The sequence below is a fragment of the Diachasma alloeum genome, unplaced genomic scaffold (assembly GCF_001412515.2).
Source record: "Diachasma alloeum isolate Michigan unplaced genomic scaffold, Dall2.0 Dall_scaffold_01204, whole genome shotgun sequence".
NCBI lineage: Eukaryota > Metazoa > Arthropoda > Insecta > Hymenoptera > Braconidae > Diachasma > Diachasma alloeum.
The window spans coordinates 141,429-167,979 of record NW_021681313.1 but is presented as its reverse complement, the minus strand read 5'-3'; the positions used below and the strand labels follow the sequence as shown (position 1 = coordinate 167,979).

At 38.2% G+C, this 26,551-nt stretch overlaps 2 protein-coding genes across 2 annotated transcripts in view; one reads left to right on the top strand and one right to left on the bottom strand.

Moving 5' to 3' along the window:
• Positions 1-310: 310 nt before the first annotated feature.
• Positions 311-25,189, bottom strand: LOC107046105 (probable G-protein coupled receptor B0563.6). The gene is made up of 5 exons (XM_015268615.1): positions 24,970-25,189; positions 3,817-3,966; positions 2,849-3,099; positions 1,748-2,038; positions 311-646 (listed from the first exon to the last, which is right to left on the bottom strand). The coding sequence occupies exons 1-5, from the start codon at positions 25,187-25,189 to the stop codon at positions 398-400; spliced, it is 1,161 nt and encodes a 386-aa protein (XP_015124101.1). The 3' UTR covers positions 311-397.
• Positions 3,821-26,551, top strand: part of LOC107046100 (exonuclease mut-7 homolog) — a gene marked incomplete at its 5' end in the record, with an annotated part of 49,025 nt that continues 26,294 nt past the window's right edge. The window contains 1 exon segment of the mRNA XM_015268611.2: positions 3,821-3,991.

The window sequence follows — 26,551 nt, the reverse complement described above, 5'->3', positions numbered from 1 at the left end:
GGTTCCGTATAGGCAGATGGACGGCTCAGAATTGCGTTTTTCCACTTCTATTTCCAATTCCATTTCAATTGCAACATTCAGTACGAAATTGAGTTTATTTTTAAATGAATTGAAAATCCAAAAATATAGTTACCTGAATGTTCGTGAATGTAAACTTCATCGGATTTATCACTTGGTAAAAATTTCCAATAAGTCAACTAAAAAGTTGAAAAGTGTACGACAGTGTAAACTGTTAAAAAAATTGAAATTTCCCAGTTCATCTCTGAACACTTTATTTCTCATGAAGATGTATAAATTAAAACAGGTACGTTTATGTCTAACATTACACGTTGAGGCTTAATAAAAACCGCGTAAATAATGTTCATTGATCCGTTAAAACTCGTTGAACATTTTGTAATCACACACTGGCACGTGCTACATGACCAGGTGTTGCGGCAGCAGTTGTAGGTGGTGTGGTTGTGGTTGTTGGCCTTGGTATGGGTGATCTCTTCATTGGCATCCGCCTACTGTTCCTACCGGATTTGCCCCATGGCCATTGTAACGTACGTATCAGGGTGTTACGAAAGTCCTCCGAAAATAGGCAGTATATGTAGAACGTTATCGAGTAGTTTATGATCTCCAGAAGATTGGCTAGGGCGCGAAACACCTGAGAAGACAGAACAAAAAAAATATAATCTCCATCGGTTCTAGGAACCTTTTCCCCGAGACCGAATTTCTCGGACAGAATTTCCCGCACAAAATTTCTCCGAAAAAAAATCCCCCGGACAAAAATTCGACAGACAGAATTTCTTTTGATGTCGCGCTCGTATAACCGGCACGAGGAAAGTTAGACACACCGTCACTGTATACAAGTTAAGATTCAACTTGCTAATATAAATTAAAATTACAGTATCTTTATTACGCCTCAAAATATTGGAAGTGATTGTTTTGGCTCTCGTCATTTCTTTTTTCTTGGTGTTTTTCGGTGTGAATTCATATTGTTTATTAAAGACTGTAATTTTCTTGCAAAACTGCTATGTGATAATTTTTTTATGTCTTTCCTCTGTCCATATATTCAAAAAGGAAATTGTGTCCAGGGAAATTTTGTCCGGGAAATTCTGTCCAGGGAAAATATCTTCTACCACCATCTTCATCTTGCACTGAGAAAGAAAATGATTTTTGCCAAACATTCATTTACTCGAGAAAAGCATTTATTTTTTCAAAATCGTATTTCTCCAATCGAGTCATTCCCAGGGGAGCTTGACTAGATTTCAATTACAACAATCACGTTGCTCTAGAGAAAGACTATGTTGCGCATGACCTTGGCTGAACACCTCCAATGATTATTGATTTTTCATAAATTTCTAATTTTCTAGAGGGAAGAATTTCGATCAATTTTTTAATGTTGATAATTATTAAAGGAGTTCACTCAATGTCATAACTAACATGATCATCTTCCAGAACAAAATAATCGGCATAATTTAAACCCAATGAGAATTGCCTGAGAATGACTCAAACGGAGAAATACGGTATTGAAAAAATAAATAGTTCTCTCAAGTAAATGGACATTTGGCAAAAATAAATTTTTTTCCCAGTGTACTGGAATTCAGTGGGTATTGAAGTCGTCGAGGGGATGTCGGTTGAATCCTTTGGGGAGGGTATCAAGTGCGCGAGTCCCTCTATTTATTGATATTCCTCAAGTGACACTAAGTACAACATAATCCCCTCGTGTAACTGGCTGAGGTAATGGCTGAATGGGGGACATTACCTGGTAAGGATACAGGCTCAAATTGCTCTCGCTCAGTGTCACGTTCAGGATGACCATTGGGCTGACGCAAACGAGAAAGAGTATACTCGTACTACTCAGCAGAAGAACTAGACGACGCTCCTCAGCAAATGTACGTGGATCCTCGTCACCACTGCTCACTGTACGTGACAGAGTCATTCTGCGTCTTCTCTCACATGATCTTCTGTACACTATCATGATGCGGAGATTGAAGCCAGCTAGCAATATCGTTGGGGCTACCTTAAATACTACCTCCAGAACTATTTTGTAAATCTGAAATTGAGGGGAAAGTTTAGTGTGGATTTGGTGGAGCAGGTGTGATAGTGAAGTGCAGAGAGAAAAGAAAGTTGATAATTTTCAGGATAAAGTTATTGATTTGAAAAAACTCGTGGTTCTAACGTGTTTGTTTTTAGAAAAGAAAATTAAACAACATTAAGAACACAAACGTTCACATTGAAGAAAGGAATTTATAGAGCGTTCCACATCTTTGTGACGTCATAGAGAATGATTGGATGGGATTTGGACGAGATCTTTTTTAATTAATTTAACAAGAAAAACATTTCGTTCCGAAAGTGGAAACACTCGAGAGGAATCAAATTCTGGATTAATTGGGTGTTGATTGGCGTTAATTCAGTCAAGATTTCGGATTATATATTTTTAATAACAAAGGAGTTATGGGTGGATTAAATTTAGGATAAGTTCATCAATTCAACTACAAGAATGTTTTCAATTTGAAAATCCATTCACGAATCAAGATTCCCCTTAAATATCCGAAAATAGCAGTTTTTTATCTGATTTTGGAGGAAAATCTTCATATCGTCTCTATGCGATGAAACAGGATTCGTCAATTTTATGTCAGGAAAATTTTTTGAATTTTCGAAAAAGGAAAAATAGCAGAACACAGGGAGCGAGAATTTCCACACCAGGAAAAAGACCTCCAGTTTTTCTTCTATAAATGCAAAAATCTTCAATCTCCCTCAGACCCATTCATCAAAAACTCAACAACAAGTCAAGCTGTCTTATCCTGTTCTCAGCTTGTCATACTTTTTACTCGTATATTTCTCTCACACTGTGAGGACTCACCTGGTAAAATACAGAATGCATAAATGACAAATTGTCTCGCTTCTGATAGATAAGAGGTCCGCCAGACGACACTAGACATGTTGTTACTTCGCCCCGAAATACACTCGGCAGATAAACCAGAAAAGTTGCCAGCGGTATGAGCGATACTGTGAGATGGGGTGGTCCACATAACGGACGGGTGTGTTGACCTGGATGACATACGCTAACGTAGCGTTCCACTGTCAGTGCGAGTAACATCATAACACCGACACCTGGAGAGACAGAAATTTTTCCCTTGGTACAGAGAGATAAATTGCTGTATGGCTGGTTGCACATGTGATCGACTTAATAAAGACTCGTTAATCATTGTGGGGGGATTAATAACGTATCATCATTTTACGGCCACAATACAATTTCCCGAGGGTACTCTGCATTATGCAGGGATCATTGTTATTTCATCTGATGATCGTTAATTTAGTATCAATTAATTTCGGGGCAATTGAACGTTAATTAATAATCGAACTTGTGGTTTGGATTGATGATTAAGGGGAGGGAAACATATGGAGAAAATCGTGGCTAGCAATGCAACATTTCTGCGAATGTTTCACATCGAGTTTATTAATTCCGTAGCGAAGTGGTCAAACGGTTTAAGTCAATTCAGTCTTTAGTTGAGTTTTCCAGAAATATTTCGGAATTTAAGGGAGATAGCGAAATTTTCATAATAACCTTTTTTGTTGAGCGAATTGAGTACTACTAAAGAGGTTATGATAAAAATTTTGCTATCTCCCTTAGATTTCGAGATATTCATTGAAAACTGGCCAATAGCCAAAATCGACTTGAACCATTTGACCACTTCGCTACTGAATTTCATACGAAAATATTACTGAAATGAACAGAAAAATAATTTAAATGGAGAGTTTTATTCTATTCAAATTTGCTAGATCTTTTTCTTTGTATATTCTAATCGCAAGATTTAATTGTCATTTTACCCAGGCAAGCATTCCCGAGGAAGAGCTCCAAATGAGCGTGATAGAATGCCTGCGACCAGTTGTTCCATCTCCCTGTTTCCTTGTGGATGAGCACCCTCAGGGCGAACGGTATGCAGAAGAGTATCGCCAGCAATGCTGCCGCTGAGTATCCTACGGAGAAGATGATAAAAATATGGTGAGTCAAAGTTATGGGAAATTTTTTTATTTTCTGAGAGGCAAAAACATGCGCTCGTAGTCTTGTCTGACTATACCAGTGTGTTTCCACTGCCTCGGGGCTTTTTATTGTTCTCAAGATGTTGGATTTATACTCTGTGTGAGTACACGCAGCTCCTTTTGTTTGGCACGGGGAGATGTAGAGTGTTGACACGAATTAGCACCTGTGTATGCTGGAGTATTTACAGTTGCGAAAATCTTGGGGTAATTGGAACGCGCGGAGAGGGTTTTAGTATCCTTTTGTGTTTATGGGGTGAAGTTGGAAAGTTAGGATGTTACAAATGGGAATTGCTGGTGTTGAAGGGTGGAATTTATCTCTCGAGGAAGAGCATTTAGATTTTGTGTATTGATGGAAGTAATGGAATAGTGAAACTTCATGTGTAATTCTTAATATATTCCAAAGGGACTTGATTTTGGAAGATGTCCAATTTCCACTGAAATTTTGTTAGTGAGAAGCCACAATTTGATGGAACAAAACCAATGAAAAATGTAAATTCTAGTTTTCCATTAAAATTAAATAATTAGTTAATTAACTGAAAATTCAGAATACTTTGGTTCTGAATATTTATGTTTTCATTGAATATTCTGGCAAGTTAGGGAACTTTTGTCCTCCGGCTGCTCAAAAACTCAGAATTCCATTGAATTTTCAGTATAATTTGAAATTTCATAATTTTTTCCCCCTAAATTGAATTCAATGTCACTCTTTTGAATATTGCTCCTAAACTGTCCATGAATTTCCTGTTTTTTTCAACAGTGAATAACCGGATGTATTACCATAGAAAACTCTCATCAATCGTTCTAAAAATTAGTTTGAGAATCACTTCGGGACTGAAGTACAATGAATTAGGCGTTATTGTTTTAATAATTCAATTCAAAAATTTCTCTTGATTGATTCCAGAGAAGAAAATTAATTTCGAAAAGAAACTTCCCTTTCACATTTTTCCGTTCAATAATTTATCATAAAATACTGATATTTTAATGTTTCGGAAAAATTCCCTTATCAAGCGAATTGAATTCTGAGAGATGAAACGACGAATGAAATTCTTCTTTACCAACATCCGACGAGTGTCCAATAGCAGCTATCCTCCTATTATTGTCCTATAAAATCTTCTTTACCCGCGGTAAAGAACTGGTAGTGAACTACTTCTAGTTAACCGTCAACGGCCCCGAGCGAAACCAGCCACCCCCAGTTACCCAACAAGCCACCCTACCTTACCATCCCCGACCGAGCTATCAACACCCACACGAACCCCCCAGAACTTTCTCATCAAACAATGATGAAGTAACCGCGACTAATTGGCGACAATGTCCTAACGAACCACAATTTAACTCGCGTGGGTGCAAGAGTGCTCCGAATTCTCAAGTACCGAAAAACCCCGGCTCAAACACTTGTGCCATAAAAGCAACATGAACGTGCACTCGTCGACCCATCGCATTACGTGCTACCAGTGTCAAACGATTTTTTATCTTCGACGATCATCAATCATGATCTCAACTCAATTACATCAGCACCACATCTAGAAAAATAACGCATTTGAGTCAATTAAAACTCCTTATTTGGCATTTTCCCGTTTATTTCAATAATTTTCTTTTTTAGATTGATCAACTCATTCTCATTTCAATAGGAATGTTTGAATTATATAATAAATGATTCATTCATTCCACGGGAATCATCTATTAGAATAAAATGAGCCTTTGTTCATATTCAAAAACCTATTTATTTGACCCGCATAAAAACGCATTTGAAAACCCCTTTGGTTTTATTCAAATGAAAATGATGAATTCCAAATGTTACTAAAAATTCAATAGAATTCCTAACTTTTGAGCCGCGAGAAGACGAGAATTCTCGAACTTATTTGAACTTTTAATGAAAACATGAATATTCAGTATCAAATTACGCTGAATTTTTAATTAATTGAACATTCAATAGTCTATTTACTGAACTGCCGAGTTATAATTATAATTCAACTAAAATTTACACTCTTTATTCATTTTTTCATAAAATTCTGTCATCAATACAATTAATTTATTCAGAAATTTCAATGATTTCATATTTTTTTATAACAAAACTCCTTCAGATTTCAGTGGAACTGTCACCAAATGACGATTTCCACAAAATTCTAAAATTTTCTCAAGATAAATAAACTTCTGGTATAAATATGGCTATAACCCGCAAACAAGTCAAATACTGCATTTCTATTCTCCGAAATTCAGATGGGGGAATAATTCAACCGAGCGCCCCTCGTTCTCCAAAATTGTACAAACTTTTTCTCAAGTCTTCCTACCTATCAACGAACTGATAAGTTTAGCAATAAAATCGTCGGAAGATTTTATTCTGCAAAACTTGTTCATCTCGTTGCACGCTATTGGGGCAGTTGAATCTGAGAATTCATTCACAAAATTTAGAACACTGTCCTGTTTACCGCGGACCACTTATAAAATTTATCCTCCCCTATCAACACGAAGCATTCTATTAGCTATTCACTTTATTCCCCATCGAAATGGCTCCACGACTCTCATCTTACTCATCATCGACCTTTCCCCGTGCGATAATCCTGGGGTAATTCTACCGGACACGTCCGGCATTATATTTCCTTCAGCTATACGCTCTCATCAATGCGATCCACAGACACCACCATGAAGGGTATCATAAAAACAACAGAACTCTATAAAAACTCGATAAAAAAAACACAAATAAGACCCCTAAAAAGATCATAAAGATAACACGTGACGGGAGTTGTATAAAAACTCAACAATTTCGACGTCGCGCCTTTTTATTGGCCGACCGGCTGTCTCTTCAACTGCCGCCATACGCCAGCCCTCTCTCTCTCTTTCTCTCTGTCTCGTTCTCTCTCGTTGTACTTCTTCGTTAATGTTTACTCCTTCGGGAATTCCCTCACCTCTGATGCCTCGCTCCCGCCGCCCCCTCCCGGTTGCCCTCTTTCATCGTTTCTATAAGACGACACTAACGATTCCCTTTCGTCCTGGGAATTATAACTGTCGCTGTTGTGGTATCCGGAGATAATACCCAAGGATGATGATGAGAATTAGCGGGGATCAACGGCGAAACTGAAAGTAGATAAGAGGGAGGAAGCGACGAAACACAAGGAGGCGATGTTTTTCCTCGTGAAAACGGACACTGGATTGCGGGTCGTCCTTTGGGGGTTAAAATGCGGGAAACCTGTTGATGGGGTTGGGCCACAGGGTGAAAGGAAACATCGGTGTTACTCTTGGGAGAAGTAAAACCCGAATGAGAGGGCTAAACAGTCTTCAGAGATGGTGGACTGTCATCTTGTCATTTAGACGTTATTTTATGGATTTTTGTCCTTAAATTCACGAACTTCGTGGGTTTGGAAACTTGTGAGGATAGCGAAGTTCATTCACGGAGAGAAATGTTACATACAAATTGTGCTGGAGAAATACGTGGGAATTACGTAGAGATTAGATATTTGAGGATTAAAAATTGAAATTCGGCATTGAATTCGATTTTGGAGGAAAAGATCGTGAAATTTCAAAATTTGATTGGAAATCAAATGAAGTTTTAATTCTTTAGTAGGGGAGGGTGGGGCAAAACGGCCCCCCTTCAATTGTCAATAACTTGTGAATGACATTGTGAAAATTCCCTGTTTCAACTTCATTTTCAAGATAATTTTTCATTCTTCAAAACTAGCTCTAACTCATCCCAATCGGATTATTGAATCGGAAAATATTGACGATTGAAGGGGGGCCGTTTTGCCCCATCCTCCCCTAGTAGGAAGACAAGAATCCGTCAACTCATTTGAACGTTTGATCGAAACATGAATATTCGGAATTTTTCTGATTTTCACAAAATTTTGGTGGACTAACTAAAACTGACAGTTTCCACTCATTTTTCATTACATCGTAAATTTTCAATGACGAATTCTCCTGAAATTTCCGTGAAACTCCAATGTGCCAAAAATTTCCAACAAGTTCACCGGAAGTTTCACCAACAAATTTTGAACACTTTTGAATTGTCCATCAAAAACTTCCCTAAAACGTATTTCTCTACATCTTCTCCATCCTCACCAAGACAATTCCAATTTTAACCATTAACAACTACATTCTCCACCGAGCGCATTATTCCATTCCGCATGAAGAACAATCTCCTTAATTCAGGAATTCCTCATCCCCTCGATATCCTCAACTACAATTCCCCTCAAAAGGAGGTGATAACCTGTTGTACTGGGTCGATGAACCTCGTGATCTCATAACCATGCGAGGAAAACTCATAACGAAAGGATTTCATGTCCCTGAGGCATTCTCAAGGCAGTGAGAGAGTTTAAACGAGGAGTGCAATAGCTTTTCTTTAGCATCATAAACCATTCCTCTGGTAATATTGTTCCAACCCTCCCTCCCCCCCTCTCTCACGTCTCCCCATCCCCCTCCCCCCTCCTCTCTCAAATAGCACGGCGCAGTTAGAGGGGCGGGTGTGAGGAGCCTCAAGAGCCCGAGACAACGTACGCGCGATTTGCTAAGAGAAATGAAAGTTTTCGTGGGCATCCCACTGAGCATTCCTGGATTTTATCGTTGGCCTTCCGCGTCTCGATATCTTGACGCTGTACCCAGAGCAAACCATCTGCGTTTGATGGCTCTCAAGATGCAGGGGAGTGAAAAGAGTTGAAGAAAACGGGAGGAATTGAGTGGAGGCTCACCTGCTACTGGCACTCGATGCTATTCCTTTATTTCTATCATTTCAATCTTTTGTTAATGACTCCTTGAGCTAATTGGTCTGTCGGGGGCGATTCCGTTTGGAGAGACCTAACATTTCGTTATAAAGCTCTCCATCGATCAAAGAGGGACTGGAAAATTCTTCCGTTCGTTTTTATCGGTTTTTCTGAATTATTGAATCGCGAGGGGTGGGGGAGGGGGGTATTAATATTGAGATGTTTTTTATGGGAAGAATTGTAGGCAGTGTTTATTTACACGCTCCACGGTAACTTTGAACGTGGATATACGGGACATTTTCCTGTGGATTCAAGGTAATTTCTATCGTGGTATGTGGGAGATTGTGGACCCTCTACTTCTCAGATTAAATCTAGACAATAAACTAGACACATCGAATCAATTGATAATTGATATGCAGACAGTAGATCAGTCTAGATTAACGTACGAGATGTATCGAACTGTGGTTCCTTTCACGGAGAGAAATGTTCAGTAAAAATTACGGAACTCACAGTTCGCTTATCGATTACGAAATCGACTCAGAAAATTTAAGTGACGGTATCGTAATTTTTCACAGGAGATTCAGATAAAAATTACGGAACGCTCTGGAAAAATTCCGTGACGGTTCCGTAAAATTTCCTACAGCTATATTTCGCTCCGGAATTACGGAAAAGATACGTAATTTTTATTGAATATTTCTCTCCGGGTACATTCATATTTGTCTGATGGGGTCCGAGTGCAGGAGTGGGTGCCGAAATATACTGCAAATGATTTTAAGGGGAGACGGAAACCCTTTGTCTACATCAAATCTTAGAATTGTGTTTTCTCCTACAATTATCAATTTCTATCCATGAAATTACTTTACCGACTCGATTATCGCATTGTTGAGTCAATGAAGTAGTTTAATGAATAAAAAATAATAATTGCAGGAGAAAACACAATTCTAAAGATTCATATAAACGCAGGGGTTCCGTTTCCCCTTAAGGATGATTTCCCAACCGGGGGAGACTCCTAGACCCCATTGGACAATGTTGTCACGATCTCCCATATATCCACGGGAAAACGTCCCGTATATCCACGGTCAAATTTACCGTGGAGCGTGGCAATAGACACTGCAGGAATTGAATTCTTCGATGACGAAACAACTTTTCTAAAAAGCATGTTTAGTGCTGGAGTGGGTAAATAATATGAATCATTTGGTTTTTTATAGACAAGTTGACTTGAACCGTTTTACCACTTCTCTACTGAATTATTCCATAAAAATTTGAACTGAACGTTACTCTCCTGAAAATTACGGATCAACTGTCCGTGCAATTAAAATATTTCCCAACGTGGTAATATTGAGACATCCTTGACAGATATAATTTTATTATATTCCTCAACTCCAGTGACAAAGAAACTTGGATCCAGCCAATTGGTTGATTGGTGACTAAACGAGGTGGACAGTGCCTGCTGGTTCTAATTTCATTTATATCGTTACGGGCACTCCAAAGAATCGAGTGGTAACGAACCGTGCACCAGTCAGTCTTCCGCCCCGGGATTTATCAGCGCTCACTTATTTTGACTTTTTATTTTTCACCCAACTCTTTTTCAAACGAAACAAAAAATAACGAGTAATGGTGGAGCACAAAAGGTTCCCTTGATAGAGTCAATCCCAGTGTTTTACCATGAACATTTTGTCCTTGTTGTCGCTTTTCCCGGGGTTATATTCACCGGGTGTATTCGACTGGGGGGTATTTCACGAGGATCGACCATGCGTTTGCATACAAAGTGCATAGTACACTGCCACCGTCTCAACGGCATTATCCTCTGGCCCCTCGTCTTATACGAGAGAGTACTCTCAGATGGAGAACATTTCCCTGAGAAACTCAGGATGGGTTACATCCTGATAGCCCCACGAGGACGATAGACGCCACAATTGACATCACAATCATCTCTTTAATTTCGATTGATAGAAATATCACTGGAAATTAATTCAGTAGCGAAGTGGTAAAACGGTACAAGTCAATTTTGAATATCGACCAGTTTTCAATGAATATCTCGGAATCTAAGGGAGATGGCAAAATTGTTGTTATGACCTTTTTTGTAGAGCCGATTGAGTGCTACAACAAAGGTAATTACGAAAATTTTCGAGATATTCGTCAAAAACTGACCAAAAGTCAAATTCGATTTAAACCGATTCCCGCTTCGGTACTGAATTCTCGTCTCCCTGCTGTTTAAAATTTTGGGATTCTATTGAGTGAAAATGCTCGTGAATTAAAAACCCAGAATAAGAGAAAATCCACCTCAATTTAAGTACAATTCAGCAGCGAAGTGGTAAAACGGTACAAGTCAATTTTGAATATCGACCAGTTTCCAATGAATATCTCGGAATCTAAGGGAGATAGCAAAATTGTTCTTATGGCCTTTTTTGTAGAGCCGATTGAGTGCTACAACAAATGTAATTACGAAAATTTCGCTATCTCCCTTAGGTTCGGAAATATTCCGCGAAAAGTCAACTGGGAGATAAGTCGAATTAAACCGTTTTAGCACTTCGCTACTGAATTGTCCTTGACTTTTCGAGTGCGGAAAGGGGGAATAGTTTTTTTTATTCAAATGTAAACAGTTCGATACACATATTCCAATATTGCATTCTAATGATGTAATTTTTTTTCTCCTGGTGAGTGGGGCGGAGTGGAGCCCTTGTAATTCAGTTCAATTCTTCGGATATTTGTTTATAAACAGAGATGTTGGAATTTCAAGTCGATTGAATGGGTTTTTTTATTCAATCAACTTTATTCGTATGAAAGGAAGAGTTTTTCAAATGCAAATAAATGTTTTCTTCTATTTTTAAATTTTCTTTTATTTGTAATGAATGAATCAATAATTTCATTTAATTTGAATATTTTCATTGACGTAAATATGCGTTTATTAATGCGCAAAACAATTATTGTTGAAATGAATAGAAAAACTTTAAATGCAAAGTTTTATTCGATTCAAATGGGCTATTCCTCCGGGTGTAGAACGACCATCTTCTCTATTCTTTTTCCGTAAATGATTCGAGATGAAACTGGATGTTCTCTCTCTCTCTCCGCGGGAAGAATGGGAACCGAGAGAGTTATGGGGATGAAACTTTTTTTCTTGAATTTTTACGAGTAATTCCACTGCTGCGGGAAGTAAGGATGGGGGGGCGGGGGAGTAAAAAAATACTGACATTTTTGTGTATTATACCGTGGGTTTGTACTTTAACCGTTGGGGTGCGCGGGACCGAGGGCATATCTGGCACGCGGACTTGAAATTTACGGCGTAGTTACCGATGCAGGCCAATGCCGAAAGTTACGATCGATTCTAACTCCTAAATATCCAAGGGGGGTGCAGAATAGAATAGCACCGACACGATCGGTGCCTCACTGCGCTATTGACAACCGAGATTTCTTCTTCCATTCGCGGATAAGGGAAGAGGGAATATATTCTGGAAGAGAGAAAAACGTTTCTAGTTTCCAGGTAAAAATCGCTGGATTTCAGAACTCTGACGTGAATCTAAATCTAGCGAGGAAAAAATTCGGGAAATTCTGGTAGATATTATTGGCTGAAATTTGCTGTAGATATTGCACCGAAATTTTAATGAAATTCGTCATCGAAAATTCACAATTTGATGAGGAAATTGATGGAAACTGTAATTTTCAGTTGAATTATTCGATACAAATTAATGGAAGTCAGGAAAACTACGGAAAAATTCATATTTTAATTGAAAATAGGAATTTTTTTTGTTTAGAAATTTGGAATTTCACTGAATTTTCAATAAAATTTGAAATTTCCAATTTTTTTTCCCAAAAATCGAGTTCAATGTCATTTTTTTGAAGATTACCACATTATTAAAAATTTTCGACTGAAATTTCCAGTACACTACTTTGAAATTTTTATCACGTTTTGTTTTTTTATTTGAAATTTCAGCGTAATTTAATTCTAAATATTTATACTTTCATTGTAAATTCAAAAATGTTGGAAAATTCTCGTATTCCTGCCGATGAAATTTTTAAATGCACTTGGCAGAAAAGTGCACTTGGTAGAAATATTCTTCACATTATAGTATTACTGAAATTCCAGATTTCGCGTTCGAAATTGCATTTTAGAGCCGCGAGTTCCCGTAAATCAGTAACTCTGTTCTGAAAACAATCACGTTTGTCCTTTGTAAAAAATACATAACAGGAAGAAATAGAACAACGAGGATTAAAAAATGGAATTTAACAATCCCGTAAAATCCCGGGCTAACAAAGCGCCCGATTCAGAGTATCTGTTCCGTTATTATCGCTTTTTTTCGATTGCTAACGATAACATCGAGACTTCAGAGGTGGAATCATATATATCGCCTTCAGCTCCCCCCCTCCAGCTAGTGGAAATGCCCCCGAGGTATTTTTTAAAAGAGGATCAGAGACGCATTATCTATTCTCCACATCTTCCCGAGGAGCAGAAGAAATTGTAAAGAATTTTTTATTAGAATCCACTTTTTTTTTTCTGCAATCGCAACTTGCTCGATTCCGCTCGCCTCTCGGAGGAAAAAAAAAGGTTGGAATGGGCCGAGTAACGGAGGTCCAGACGGTCTGAGTCGGTCCTTTTTCCATGAAGCCCTCCCCTCTCCCTCTCACGACCTTTCATGTACCCGAGAAAATTCGTGCAAAATCCGTTGAACTTGAATCGCAGAAACGTGAGGAAAATTCCAGAATAAGAATTATGTAATATTTTTTATCACATTAGGTGTTGAAAATGTATGTTGACTTTTTTAGAAATTGCAGGGAGAAAATGGAAATATAGGAAATTCTGTGGCTGCAACGTTTTTTTACTGAAAAAATCCTTGAAAATTATTGTTGAAATTTCACGCGGCAAAATGTTGAAATGTTCAGCATGCATGTCCTCTAGAATTATCCTTCTTCAAAATTTTTCTAATTACAACAAAACCATTCGCAAAGGTTTACCTTGAAAAACTGAGTAAAAGTCGAAAAAAAATGAAAAAAATATCCCTGATATAAATTCCCCAATGAAGAGAAGACAAAAATGAAAATGAAATTGAAAATATATGTTGATCCTTCAGGAAACAGCGAGGAGAAAATGGAAATACAGGAAATTCTGTGGTTCCAACATTTTCTACTGACAAAATCCTGGAAAATGTCAAAAGTTTATGTGAAAAATCTTGAAAAAATATTCAGCATTCATTTTTCTAGAATAGTTCTCTTTCAATCCTTTTTTTTAATCATAAAAAAATTGCAAAGGTTCACTTGGCTTACTTTAGACCCAATTTGCCACAGAAAATGGAATGAAAACGGAAAGAATTGTCGCAGTGAAGACGTCAAATAATTGGAGTACTTGAAAATCTCCGAGCATCTCATCCCATAAACAAGTAACAACCTCCATAAAAGAGAGAGTTCAAAAAATTTTATGATAATTTTTTTTCGAATAAAACATGCAACCTCCTGATGCATAAAACCCACCCCGTCACGTAAAAATCAGCGTCATAGCAACCAAATGTTCACGTAGTAAAATGAAAAAGTCTCTACGCGTCTCTCAGCGATGTTATCGCTGCCGCCCGGTTGTTATTTAACGTCTCCTCGTAATTCTCCGTTCCTCTTGTTTCTTGGGGCCCTCATCCACGAGGAAGTGTATCCCAGCTGGCTATATATAATCCCACCTTTTCTCCCAGTAGTCGAGCAAAAAGAGACAGAGACGGCGGCGAGAGGGAAAAAAAATGCGGTTATAGTCGCATGCGAATAGCGTGATCTAGTCCTCCCCGGGATCTTACACCATACAACAGTTGTCCGTGAAAGAAAAAAGGGGCCGGAGGATGGGAAAGGTAAAGAAACCAAACTTTATTCCACCCGCACCCGCCCCGCTCTCATTTATCCCGGGCCATCTTTCTCTGTCTACTTTCTGCTTCGAGCCACCCACCGCCACCCACTATTCGCAATAGTACTCAACTTCATCAGCAAACATTCACGAAAACCTCTGGGTGAGTGGAACCACTTGGTCCCTCGACTTTTTTTTTTCCTGGGGAGACAAATCGTCACTCACTCAGGTTTTCTCATGCTCCGTAGATTTATTTTTCGTTGGGAATGCGAGTGGTGTTGGTGTCTGATGCATTGGGCGACAACAATGTCCTGCTAGTTGTTACCGGAATTGGATATCATTCTTTTTTTCACAGGAAATGGGAAAAATTGTAATTTTTTTGGCTGCCATTCCCAGTAGATTTCTTGGAAATTTTTGGTGCATTAGGGTTTCATTGAAATTTCAAGAAAAGTCGCCTAAAAGCTGAATTACTAATTGAAAATTTCATGGAAAAATCAGTGGAATGGAAATTAATAGAAATCAAGAAAATTCAGAGTACAGTGTTAGAAAATTACTCTTGTAATTTCAAGTGTAAAAGCTTCAGATTTTTAACAACAACAAAGTTACATGAAATTTCTGTAGAATTCTTCATTGCCGAATCAGTGAATTTCTTGAATATTCAAGTAATTCTCGATTTTCAAGACGAATGAGAAATTTAGTGAACGCTTTCATTTGAAATTGAATTCAACCTCACAACATTGATAATTCAAATGAAACTATGTCTGAAATTTCAAGAAAAGTCATCTAAAAGTTGAATTCCAAATTGAAAATTTCACAGAAAAATCAATGAAATGGAATTTAATAGAAATCAATAAAATTCGGATCAAAAAATTCCTGAAATTTCAAATTCCATCGAATTTTCAGAATCAACGTTCGTCAAATCAGAAAATTCAGGATAAATCCTCCTGAATCAATCAAACTTGCGCTGACTTGCTCAATCATTTTTCCTATCTAGAAGAATAAATCTTATAAACAGAAGTTCCAAAAATCAAGAAGTTTTAATTTTCTCTACGCATTTGAATGTGAATATGTACTCGAGTGTTCAGACGGTAAATAGTACAGTATATTTAACCTGCAACTCCCCTTATCGTTCACGGTATTCCTACTATCCAATGCATTTCCTCGGGTAAAACCACCGGCGAATTCATCGGAATCACAATCCCCAGGGGTATAGGATTATGGGTGGCCGAACAAAGTGTACGCCCGACGCTCCACTCTGAGCATAAAGTTCATAGGACACGTGCCTGTATGATAGTTTCTCCATGAATCTTATCAATATTCATAGAGTTTTACCAACGAGTCTTCCATACTAAAAAATAAATGTAAAATACGGGAATGAGAAGGAAAAAATGAAAATAATAATATGAGATATTTTATGGTTAGCAAACTCTCCCGAGCTGCGACACAAATTACTCATGAAATTACCTCACTCCAAGTCCCGTTGAATATTTCAGTGATACAAGTTTTGAGATATTGGTAATTACACAGGGGAGCCCTTGCGTGTCTGTCTTTGGTGGAAGCCTTGGACCTTTAACCGAGGAGCAGTAACCTACAAACCCTTTGGATACCCCTCCCTGTGTCTATTAGCGTTGACCCAGCGGTGCCTATCAATATTCATTGAGTTCAAAGCGCGTTGTCCTGGTCAACCATCTGTTAATTTTCTGTCACAGGAAGTTGGAGGAAGCCTTGGAAATAAAATCGTGACAACAAATTGGATATATCATTCGCGAAACCGACCGTGTCCTTAATTGAAAACACAACGGTTTTTAAAATGACAGGGGTAGAAATTAACGGAAAATTACTGTACAATTTAGGTAATCGGCGGACGAAAATGGGTTTCAGAAATTTTCATTCGGAATTAAGGAAAAAATGTGGGTTTTCGCAAACGAATAGTAAAATTTCTGAGATGTTGAGAGTTAACAATTGATTAGTAGCTCTCAGGAAAATGACATTGAATTCAATTTCGGGGAAAGAATAATAAAATAAAAACGTAATTAAATTTTTAATTTTTGAGCCGTAAAAAGACGAGAAATTCCAATTAATTAAAAATTATAGAATATGTTTTCCTGAAATTCCCAGCTTCCATTTATTTCCCCCTGCACGGAGAGAAATATTCAATAAAAATTACGTATCTTTTCCGTAATTCCGGAGCGAAATGTGGTTGTAGGGAATTTTACAGAACGTCACGTAATTTTTACCTAAAATCACGGAATTTTTCCAGACCGTTCCGTAACTTTTACCTGACTCTTCTGTGAAAAATTACGATACCGTCACTTAAATTTTCTGAGTCGATTCCGTAATCGGTAAGCGAACTGTGAGTTCCGTAATTTTTACTGAACATTTCTCTCCGTGTGAAATTTTGAATTTTCAACTGCCCAATGTCTTGTCATAATTGAGATCATCACCACTCCAATCCAAAAAATCATGAGCAGAAATAACCACAATAATTGTGCGCAGCCCACAATCCATCGAACCCCCCGAAACCCCTAGAATTGAATTCTAGTTAATTTCCTCCCCTAATGTAGTGACGGAAGTGCGCGGTAGGGAGTGAAAAAACCCAATTCCGTTGTGAATTTGTGACACTCAACAAAAAACAGGCCGATTGTTTACGACCATCTGCACACCTCCAGCAAAATCAATTTACACGGCTCAAAAGCTACATAATTATGATTAAAATCATTCCCACTAAAGTGTAGGAGGGGTTTAAAGCGTGTGTGCAATATTCAGGAGGCATCAGAAGGCCGTAAATCTCGTTGGGAAAATGCAAGAAACAATATCAGAATTCAGCCAACGGTGATAAATCACGATTCTCGGTGCGCTTTGCCTCCCCAGAAGGTAATAAATCGTATTTACAAGGACGAGAGACAAAAAGGCGAGTTTTTGAGAAATAAAAAAAAAATCATGAAAATGACCTGAAAAAACACTGAGCAAGAAGTACGAGATGTATAAAAGAAACATTTGTGGGAATGCCTGACCTAAGCAGGTCTCAGACCACTGGTGTATACACCAGTGATTTTGATGCTGATTCTGCGCTGGATCTGGAAACTTCGGGTAATTGGCAAGCGGGCAGACGTCGCGACGAGGTATAAACCTGGACTCTTGTACCCTCTGTTCATAATATATCATTCCCGATAGACGTGGCCCTCACGAGCAATTCTAATCAGTTGAAGAATTTAGCGGGACACGAAGTAAGCCGAGGTGGCTCTAAATGAAGTGCATTCGTTGATCCAATTATTTCCAATCAATTGAACTGTTGAAATTTTTCACTGAAACTTCGGGGTAATTTTCTTGGACATTTTTGGTTCTGTTGAAAATGTAAAACTTTCTGAAAAGATCAATGAAATTTCTCTTACGTAGAATAAAATTTGATCATCATATATTAATTTTTACTAAATTTCGGGATAGAAATGAAGAAACGGTGACTCGTGATACACTTTTATAGAGCGGTAGGGTAATTTTTATCAAAAATTTATCCCCGTGTAGGTGTGAGACGCAGCGTGTGACACGGCGAATATTAAATCTGCCGTGCGATCATCAAAGCTCAACAGAATATGAACAATCGATTTGTACTGTTCAGCTATGCCGCCTCTTCCACACCACCACTCAACCCAAATAACTCAAAAGACATTCACAGTCACCACCAAGCAACCCCTGATACCCACCCAAAACTAGCTCCGACTCAATCAACTATTCACTCATGTTCCACTTCTCCCAAAAGTGTCAGATAAATGGTTTATACGATTCAAACAAGATCTTCACCCCTACCCCATTTATAATGTACAACCCGCCCACATTGGTACACCCTCATCACTCCGTGCGCCGTGCCACAACTTTCACCCGACACATTCGCACACCCGAGTCGAGGATTTGGTTCTGATTGGACGTACACAGGTCTTTCAAGATCTCTCCAGACCTAGATGGACCTGGTAAGTCCTAATCAGTTCTGCGACGTACTTTTCCAGAGACCATTCGAATCCTCAGTTCTTTTCGGTCCTGAGAAGTCCTCCTCGATGCTACCGAGAACGCGTGATTTTACGAGCGGGTGAAGGGGAAGGCATGTATGCGGAGGGTTGAAATTTGTAGCCAACGAGGAGACAGGGTTGCAGAATATATTTTAGCCACCCTCATCTCCCCGTTTGCAGGGGGTGTTTAAATAAAAAATAGTGAACGTTGATTCTGTATTTATTGACCCCCTGATGCCAATGAAACCCTCGGAGGTGACAGAAAAGGGGAAAAAAAATTTTCATTTTCACGTGGGTCAAGGGTGAAAGTCGATTTTCGCCAAAATTAAATTTTTTCGCCAAGTGAAAGTTGATTCTGTATTTTCTAACAATTCTGATGCTAATGAAACCCCCGAAGGCACGACAAAAGTCGAAATAAAATTTTTTCTTTCACCCCGAGCCAAAGAGTCAGATTGTCTGTTTTTCCAGGGGGAAAGTCGACTTTCGCCAAAATCGTTCGAGATTAAAAAAAAAAACAATAATTGCATTTTTTATTTCAATAACGCATGAGTAAATAGGGATATGAACGCAGATTTAATATAGGCCCATAGAATTACGGGGACCGGCAAGGATTTGGAAAGTCTGAATGCAAGTCCTGCTCACACCTAACAAGTGCTGAAATGGGACATAACCAGAGGTAGAAAGGTCTCGGAAGCACTTGGGAAGAGGCTTCCCAAGACCTATCCAGTTCTGAACGGAGAGACCTAAGTAGAATTTGTCAGGTCCAATTATTCGACTCGGGCACTCGGTGGTTTATTCCCGCGTGAGGCCTCTTCTACAGCGTTTGTACATAAGCAAACATCTCTGAGGTACTAACCCACAGGTAAACTAACGAAATTTCACCCCTTTCCACCCACAGCCACTGCTTCTTTCTCTCTCTAGCATCAACAGATCACTCGGTGTAATTTTGTCAGGTGAGACGCAGTAGATAAATATTTATCTCGTGTTCACTTCAACGGCGCTCTCTCTAATCCATACTCGACTCATCGGCTTATGAAAAATCGTATTCATCTCTTTCCCCTCTCTCCAATTACCAAAAATTGCGGCGGTTATTCATCTCTTGATCCCTCAGCTTTTTCATCCGGCCCTTGAGTGTAAGAATGGAGGAAATGTCTGCGCAATACGCTACGTCCGTAGCTGCCTACATTTTATCGGTCGCGAAATGTAGAGGAATATGTGCCTCCCGGGGATTCATGAAAATGATTGTACCGAACGGTTTTAGGGCCGACGCGTAATATGAAAATGAAAGAAACGGAAAAAGAATATAATATTGTTGAAAAGTAATTGATAAATTATGGACAGTTGGATGCTAATTTTTAGGGGAGTTACACGGAATTCAAGTTAAGGTGAAAAAAATTGAATTCAATCGAATTCAATAGCGAAATGGTGAAACGGTTTAAGTCGACTCATCTCCCAGTTGAGTTTTTGAGGAATATTTCGGAATCTAAGGGAGATAGCGAAATTTTCGTAATCACATTTATTATAGCACTCAACCGGCTCCACAAAAAAAGTTATAACAAAAATTTGGCTACCTCCCTTAGATTTCGAGATACTCATTGAAAACTGGTCAATAGTCGAAATTGATTTGTACTACTTTACCATTTCGCTACTGAATTTAAAGTGACTATCTTGAAAATTAATAGTCAACTGAAACTTTAGGAAAATTGCATTATGGTAAAAATTTTCATGGAATTTACTGGAATTTCCAGCCAAAAATTTTCTTTCATTATCTACATGGAGAAAATTATTTGGTGAATTTCACCAACTAATTAATTAAAATTCAGAAAGGATTTTTCAATTGCATTCAATCAATTTTTACTACCAAACTAGATGGTCAGGGCATATATACATTTGTAAACAATCCCGCAATCATTTATATCGTGGCAATCGATCAATGTCTCCCGTTGAAGATATTTCTGCAGTAATCTACAATTCCTTGTTAAATTTGATCCATCAACTAAATCGACGAACGTTTATTGAAAATTTAACCTTTTTTTTATTGTTATTAACAAAGGGTTGTCGAATGAAATTGAACAATCTTTTTCTGAATTTCAATTAAATAATTGTTAAATTTCACCAACTAGTTGTTGAAATTCCCCAAATAATTTTCTCCCTCTAAAAACTAGTATTCAATCTGGAATAAAATTCAAATCGACAGCTTATGTTTCTCAAACATTGTTTCTCAAATATCTTGAAAACGCATCAGTCTTACTCCTGAATAAAATAAAACGACTGCAGAATAAATTTAATTCCTTGAATACCCCCGGGGAAACCCCCCGAAGGTTTATAAAAATCATCACCCCTGTGAGCGCGGGTCGACAAAGCTATACATCATGTGTTCAGCCCGACGTCTCCCCTCCCACCCATCGTCAACCCATCACCTTATCAAAAACCCCGTTCACCCCAAAAAAGCGATTATTCACCTCCCATTCGCCCTCGCGCTTTTTCATCTGGCACTTGAGTGCTCCCTCGGTACATTTTTGAGAGTGGAAGAAGCAAGTGGCCACTTCAGCTGCTTCGCAATTCTCCGGATATATTGGAATTCAAGGCTATCACATGGTCCATTGGAATCTATTCTCCCCTACGTGCCTCTCTCATCACTTATATGCACTTAAAAAGCGAATTTTTGTACTCTGCAAAAAGAATGCCTTTCACCAGTGGCAAATGGTACTTGAGGCAAGTGTGCTCTTGAAAAGTCGTGAAAATATTATATTCTATATATTATGTCTTTCGGGGACTATATTCTTAAGCCCATATCGTATACTGTTGGAAAAAAATTGGAATTTCATGGACAGTTGACTAATAATTTTCTGGCGAGTGATATGAATTCAATTCAGAGAAGAAGAATCATAAAATTTCAGATTTCACTGATAACTTCCTCAATTCTCATTTCGACCAATTGGAGTGCAGTATTCGGGGTCATGTGATACTTTTATATCACACGGAGAGAAATGTTGAATAAAAATTACGTATCTTTTCCGTAATTCCGGAGCGCAATGTGGCTGTAGGAATTTTTACGGAACTGTCACGGAATTTTTCCAGAGCGTTCCGTAATTTTCACCTGCACGGGGAGAAATGTTCAGTAAAAATTACGGAACTCACACTTCGTTCACCGATTACGGAATCGGCTCAGAAATTTTAAGTGACGGTATCGTCATTTTTCACCGTGAGATTCAGATAAAAATTACGAAACGCTCTGGAAAAATTCCGTGACAGTTCCGTAAAATTTCCTACAACAACATTTTGCTCCGGAATTACGGAAAAGATACGTAATTTTTATTGAATATTACTCTCCGTGTGCTCCTGTGAACAATTACGATGTCGTCACTTAAATTTTCTTAGTCAATTCCGTAATCGGTGAGCGATCTGTGAGTTCCGTAACTTTTACTGAACATTTCTCTCACTGCAGTTTTATCTTTTAAATTGTTATTGCTATAACACCATAACATAACATGATATATCATTATATAATTTTTATGGAAAGATTTTTAATCAAATTGCCATAATTTTCAATGACGAAATTTTTTGAAATTTTCGTAAAACCGCCGCTTGACAAAAATTTCAGCCAAAAATTTTCAACAGTTTATTCCCTACACTGATAGAAAGGATTAGTTATTGTCAGCGAATGGATTTGGTTGAAGACGAGGATCTATTCGGTCTCACCAAATGTTCATTCGTTAATAGTTGAAAAATGTACATATGAGAGGCCTTGTTTGACTCGATTTTCACCTTTCAAGTGAACCATTCGTTAACTATCAACGAATATTTATTTGGTTATATTCAACTCCGCCATTCGTTAATAGTTGACGAATCTCGTTTGGAATAAATGAATGAGTCTATCAGTGTACAATTATTTCTTCCACTAAGATTGGCCACCATGAGCGTAAAAAATGCTTTTCTTTATAGTGTGAAAATCACTTCGTGTACACGCAAATAGTTTGGTATATTACGCTTTATTTCCGGTCTGTTTATCCCGCGTCCTTCCTCAATGCTTTATTTCCCTTTCTTCCCGGTCTTTTCTGCCTGGTACATTCGAGGGGGAGAAGGGGCCCTGTTTGATATTCAACAGGGGAATCGCTCTGCCTCTCGCTTTACTCTCTCATATTCGGCTCGAGATATTGCACTGCCTCAATGTCCCATGCATTTCATGTTAGTTTGAAATGCATAACGTTCCATTGGAATTCCTTCATCCACCCACCCACCTCTCCCTTCTTTATCTTTATTTCTGTCTCTCCATTTTATTTTCCCTTTTTGATACATCAAAGCTCAATGTATTACGTCTTTCCGTGTTGTTTACATCAGGGGATTCTCCCGGAATCTTTTCATGGTGCGGTGCACGCTGGATTGCCGGGGTTTATTACCTCACACCAGGTACAATCCCCCACTCCCCCCCCCCGGTAATCCTTGTTAATTCGAACGTCTTCAAAAGTCCCTCGTTTTCGAGAGAGAGATAGAGAAAAATCTAGAGATGTTTGAGAGGAGAAAAAATCTTATCAAAGTGCAGAAGGTGTGTTTTTTCCCCCTGGTGATATCCTTGAGGGGAGGGGAAATGGGTATTGCTGTCAAGTGGCAATTGCCATCTGTTGTTTTTTCTCCCATTTGTTTCTCCATTTATTTTTGCCCTCAACGTTAATTGGATCGGACGAGATTAAAACGGGATTAACCGGGAATTGCCAAGACGACTTTATTGCCCTGTTTTTTTTATTAATTTCGTTTCGTAATACGGAATTTCCTCGGGTGAGACTCTAATTAATGGTGGATCATTTCTGATGATTTTATTAATTGTGTTTTCATCCTGTGAAAATGCTCTGTTATTATTTATTTGTGCATCTCTCTTCAACTTGATTATATCAATTCGGAGGACTTGAAATATATCATGAAAATTAGTGAGGAGTGAAAAATTGATGGAAAGTTCAGGAGTAATTTCACAATATTGCAATGATAAATGATTTTCTATGCGTTTATTTGATGGTTAATTTTCGTTGCTCATTGAGAAGAAATGGAACAATTTTTGTCGGGAATTTGATGGCGAGAAATGAGAAGAAAATTGCGCCTCACAGTGCAGTGAAGTGTCTATCTACGGAGAGTCCTCCAAGACGACTCAATTCCACACGCACACAGGCGAGTATCGATTCTATTTTGCCACCGATATTACGTAAACATGGAATAATATTACTCACTCGTGCAGTGTGAGGGAGAGAGAGGGAGTGAATTAAGAGATGAACAAATTCATAACAGTAATAAATTTGTGGGATGATGATATACAGTTGTTAATCGAAAGTTCGTTGATTGCATGATGGCCATTTCGTACATTTTAGGCCCAATATACCCGTTTTCGGTGGTAAACTGCGGTGAGACCAGGGTGGGAACGGGGGAAACAGTGAAAATCTACGAGCACTCCAACCAATTACCTGGAACAACCCTGGGTATGTTCGGACGCGTGCAAATTACTACTATCTCATCCTGATGGTCTGCGTATTAAACTTATTTATGACCTTGAACCCGTTTCGAATATGAAGGCCTGTTTTTTTCGGTTTTATTCAATTTACAAATTTTTATTTTTATCGGTGCACAGCAAATTTTTACTTTATAAAGTCCACAGCAAAAACGAATATCTGATTTTACACACCTTTTGTAGATATTTTTCAGACATCAAAAGACGTCTGGATAAAATGAAAATGTGTCTGAATTTCAGACGAACAGGTGCCCAAACATCTTATTGATGTTTGAAATTCAGTCAAATTTTCATTTTATTCGCATGTTTTCTAGTATCTGAAAAATGTCTACAAAAGGTGTGTGATTGTGGTTGAGAATTATTTAGCGAATTGTTTTGGAATTTTTCGCAAATATCAATAACTTCTCCACATAAAACCCTCAATTTCGTTGAATGCAAAATTCCATAATGGATTTGATTTTTAATTTAATTCAAATTCACAACATTCTAAATTCACACGCAGCTGTCATTATAATTTCAAATAATTTCTGACGATGAAAGAGTGGATTGAGGAAATGTGCAAAGGCCATTTATGAATTTTTTGAATCATCAACTCCACATCCAGAGAAATATGACTTATTAGAATTAAAAAACCTTCATTTGAATAAAATAAATCAGTTCAATTAAGAGCGCGTAATAAAACTTTTATTCAAACTTCACCTTGATTTTTATCAGTTATTCACATCAAATAATTTTTTTAAAAATACAAACAAATCATATTAATTGAAGACTCAATTGGGAATAAATAAATCATACATTTCCTACCATCAAAATATTTTCGTCGAAACAGAGCTATGACTTTACTATTTCAACAAAAAAAATTCAAATAAAAAAATTTCACTTCTTTCGCCGTAATTTCTCTGGGTGCCCTCCCACATTTTGAAGTAATAAATTCACGTTACTCACCCCTCATGTAAATGTAGGCAGTTCCTCGCATGTTTCTACGAGTCAAAACAACGAGATTCAGTATGTTTCCGATGATACCCAAGCAACAGATGGCCGGCAGCACAATACCGTAACAGACCCGCTTGAGGGAAGCTGTTCTCGGATCCTCCAGGATCTCAAGCTCTTCCGGCAGCAGGCAAATACGTAGCTCTGCATCACTCGCATTCACTGTTTCCGTCATTGTGACGTTTATTACACTCTCTCCCTCCCTCACCACTCACGCCCACCACTTTACACTCACTTCTCTCTCGGTGGCATACGTATTGATTAGACTGATTACTAAAATTTTTATCTGTTCATTCGCTCGAGAACAATTCCAAGGGCTTCCTACAATTCTAAACATTCTTCCGTAAAAAAAAAAATTGATAAAAACCGTTCACTCCAATCTTGCTTTAACTATCACAATGAGTTGAATTTTTTCATCTCCACAAGTCCGAAATAAATTAATAGAACACGATTACAGACTTTATTTTTCAAAAGGTTAAAGTATCAGTTGAAAGCTGAATAGAAAAGTAATGAATTTGATTTTTATTTTTGTTTTTAAGACGATTACAGCTTTTTTAGTTGAAATGTGTATTTCAATTGCTCGAGATTATTGCAGCTGTCATCGTGGCGTGCACCACCCCCTCCCATCCCCCGATAAATTCCCCTCAACAGGTTTTCATAATTGGAATAAATTTTCATGGCGGCAGTGACTGAGCATCGCGCACATTATCAACAAGTCGTGATGCTTCAAGGCCGCGATCCTCGATCGGACCTTGGACATTTCCTCCAATTAAATTCATTGAGGGTATTTTCAATGTGATAAATCAACCCCGAAGGCTTTCCCCGTCTCCCCCCACCTCGCTTTTATTCCATCGGAGATGCGGATGAATCTGCGAATGGCACGGAGACACCCAGACAAAAGAAGGAACGAATGTACCCCAGGTATGCACACGTTTTCGATATGCGAGAGCCCGTCTTTCTACTCGTAGTGCATCCACTCACGTATCCGTATCACGTCCGTCGCATTCGACATTCGACGCCGCGCACTACCAGTTTTAATAGACACGCCAATGGGAATTCCATCTACTCCACTGGTGTCTCATACTCGTGTCCACTGGTTCTTCAGTGGCATCAGTGCTGCAAAATTAATCCGATTTTCCAGTTTTTCTTTTCTTTCGGCTTTTTGAGGGAAAAATCTGGAACAGAAAATCAAGTTTGGAGGATGGAATTTATCCAATGATGAAAGTTTGTTCAGATTATTTAGTGGAAATGAGTAAAAATGGGGAGAATTTTAGGAATTTCAAGAAATTTCATCAATTCGAAATTTCCAATTTAACTTGAAATTTCACAAAAAAGGGCAACCTACATTAATGCATTAATTTCAACTTTCTCATCTCCAAATTCGTCGTTTCGCGTTACTTCCGGTGGCATTTCCCTTTCATCGAATGAAACCACTATTTATAATTCACGAATCGTCCCCTCCGATCATCAAAAAGTTTCCGTGCCTGAATATTGCCCCAGCCGAGGTGATTTCCAAGATATTGATACGTCTTTTCCA

What these genes read in the sequence shown, in the direction of transcription:
- LOC107046105 (XM_015268615.1), bottom strand. Translation starts at nt 25,189, where the DNA reads ATGACGGAAACAGTGAATGCGAGTGATGCAGAGCTACGTATTTGCCTG. An exon ending in TGCCTACATTTACATGAGGG is followed by an intron (nt 3,967 to 24,969) that starts GTGAGTAACGTG and finishes TCTTCTCCGTAG; the next exon opens with GATACTCAGCGGCAGCATTG. An exon ending in CCTCGGGAATGCTTGCCTGG is followed by an intron (nt 3,100 to 3,816) that starts GTAAAATGACAA and finishes CTGTCTCTCCAG; the next exon opens with GTGTCGGTGTTATGATGTTA.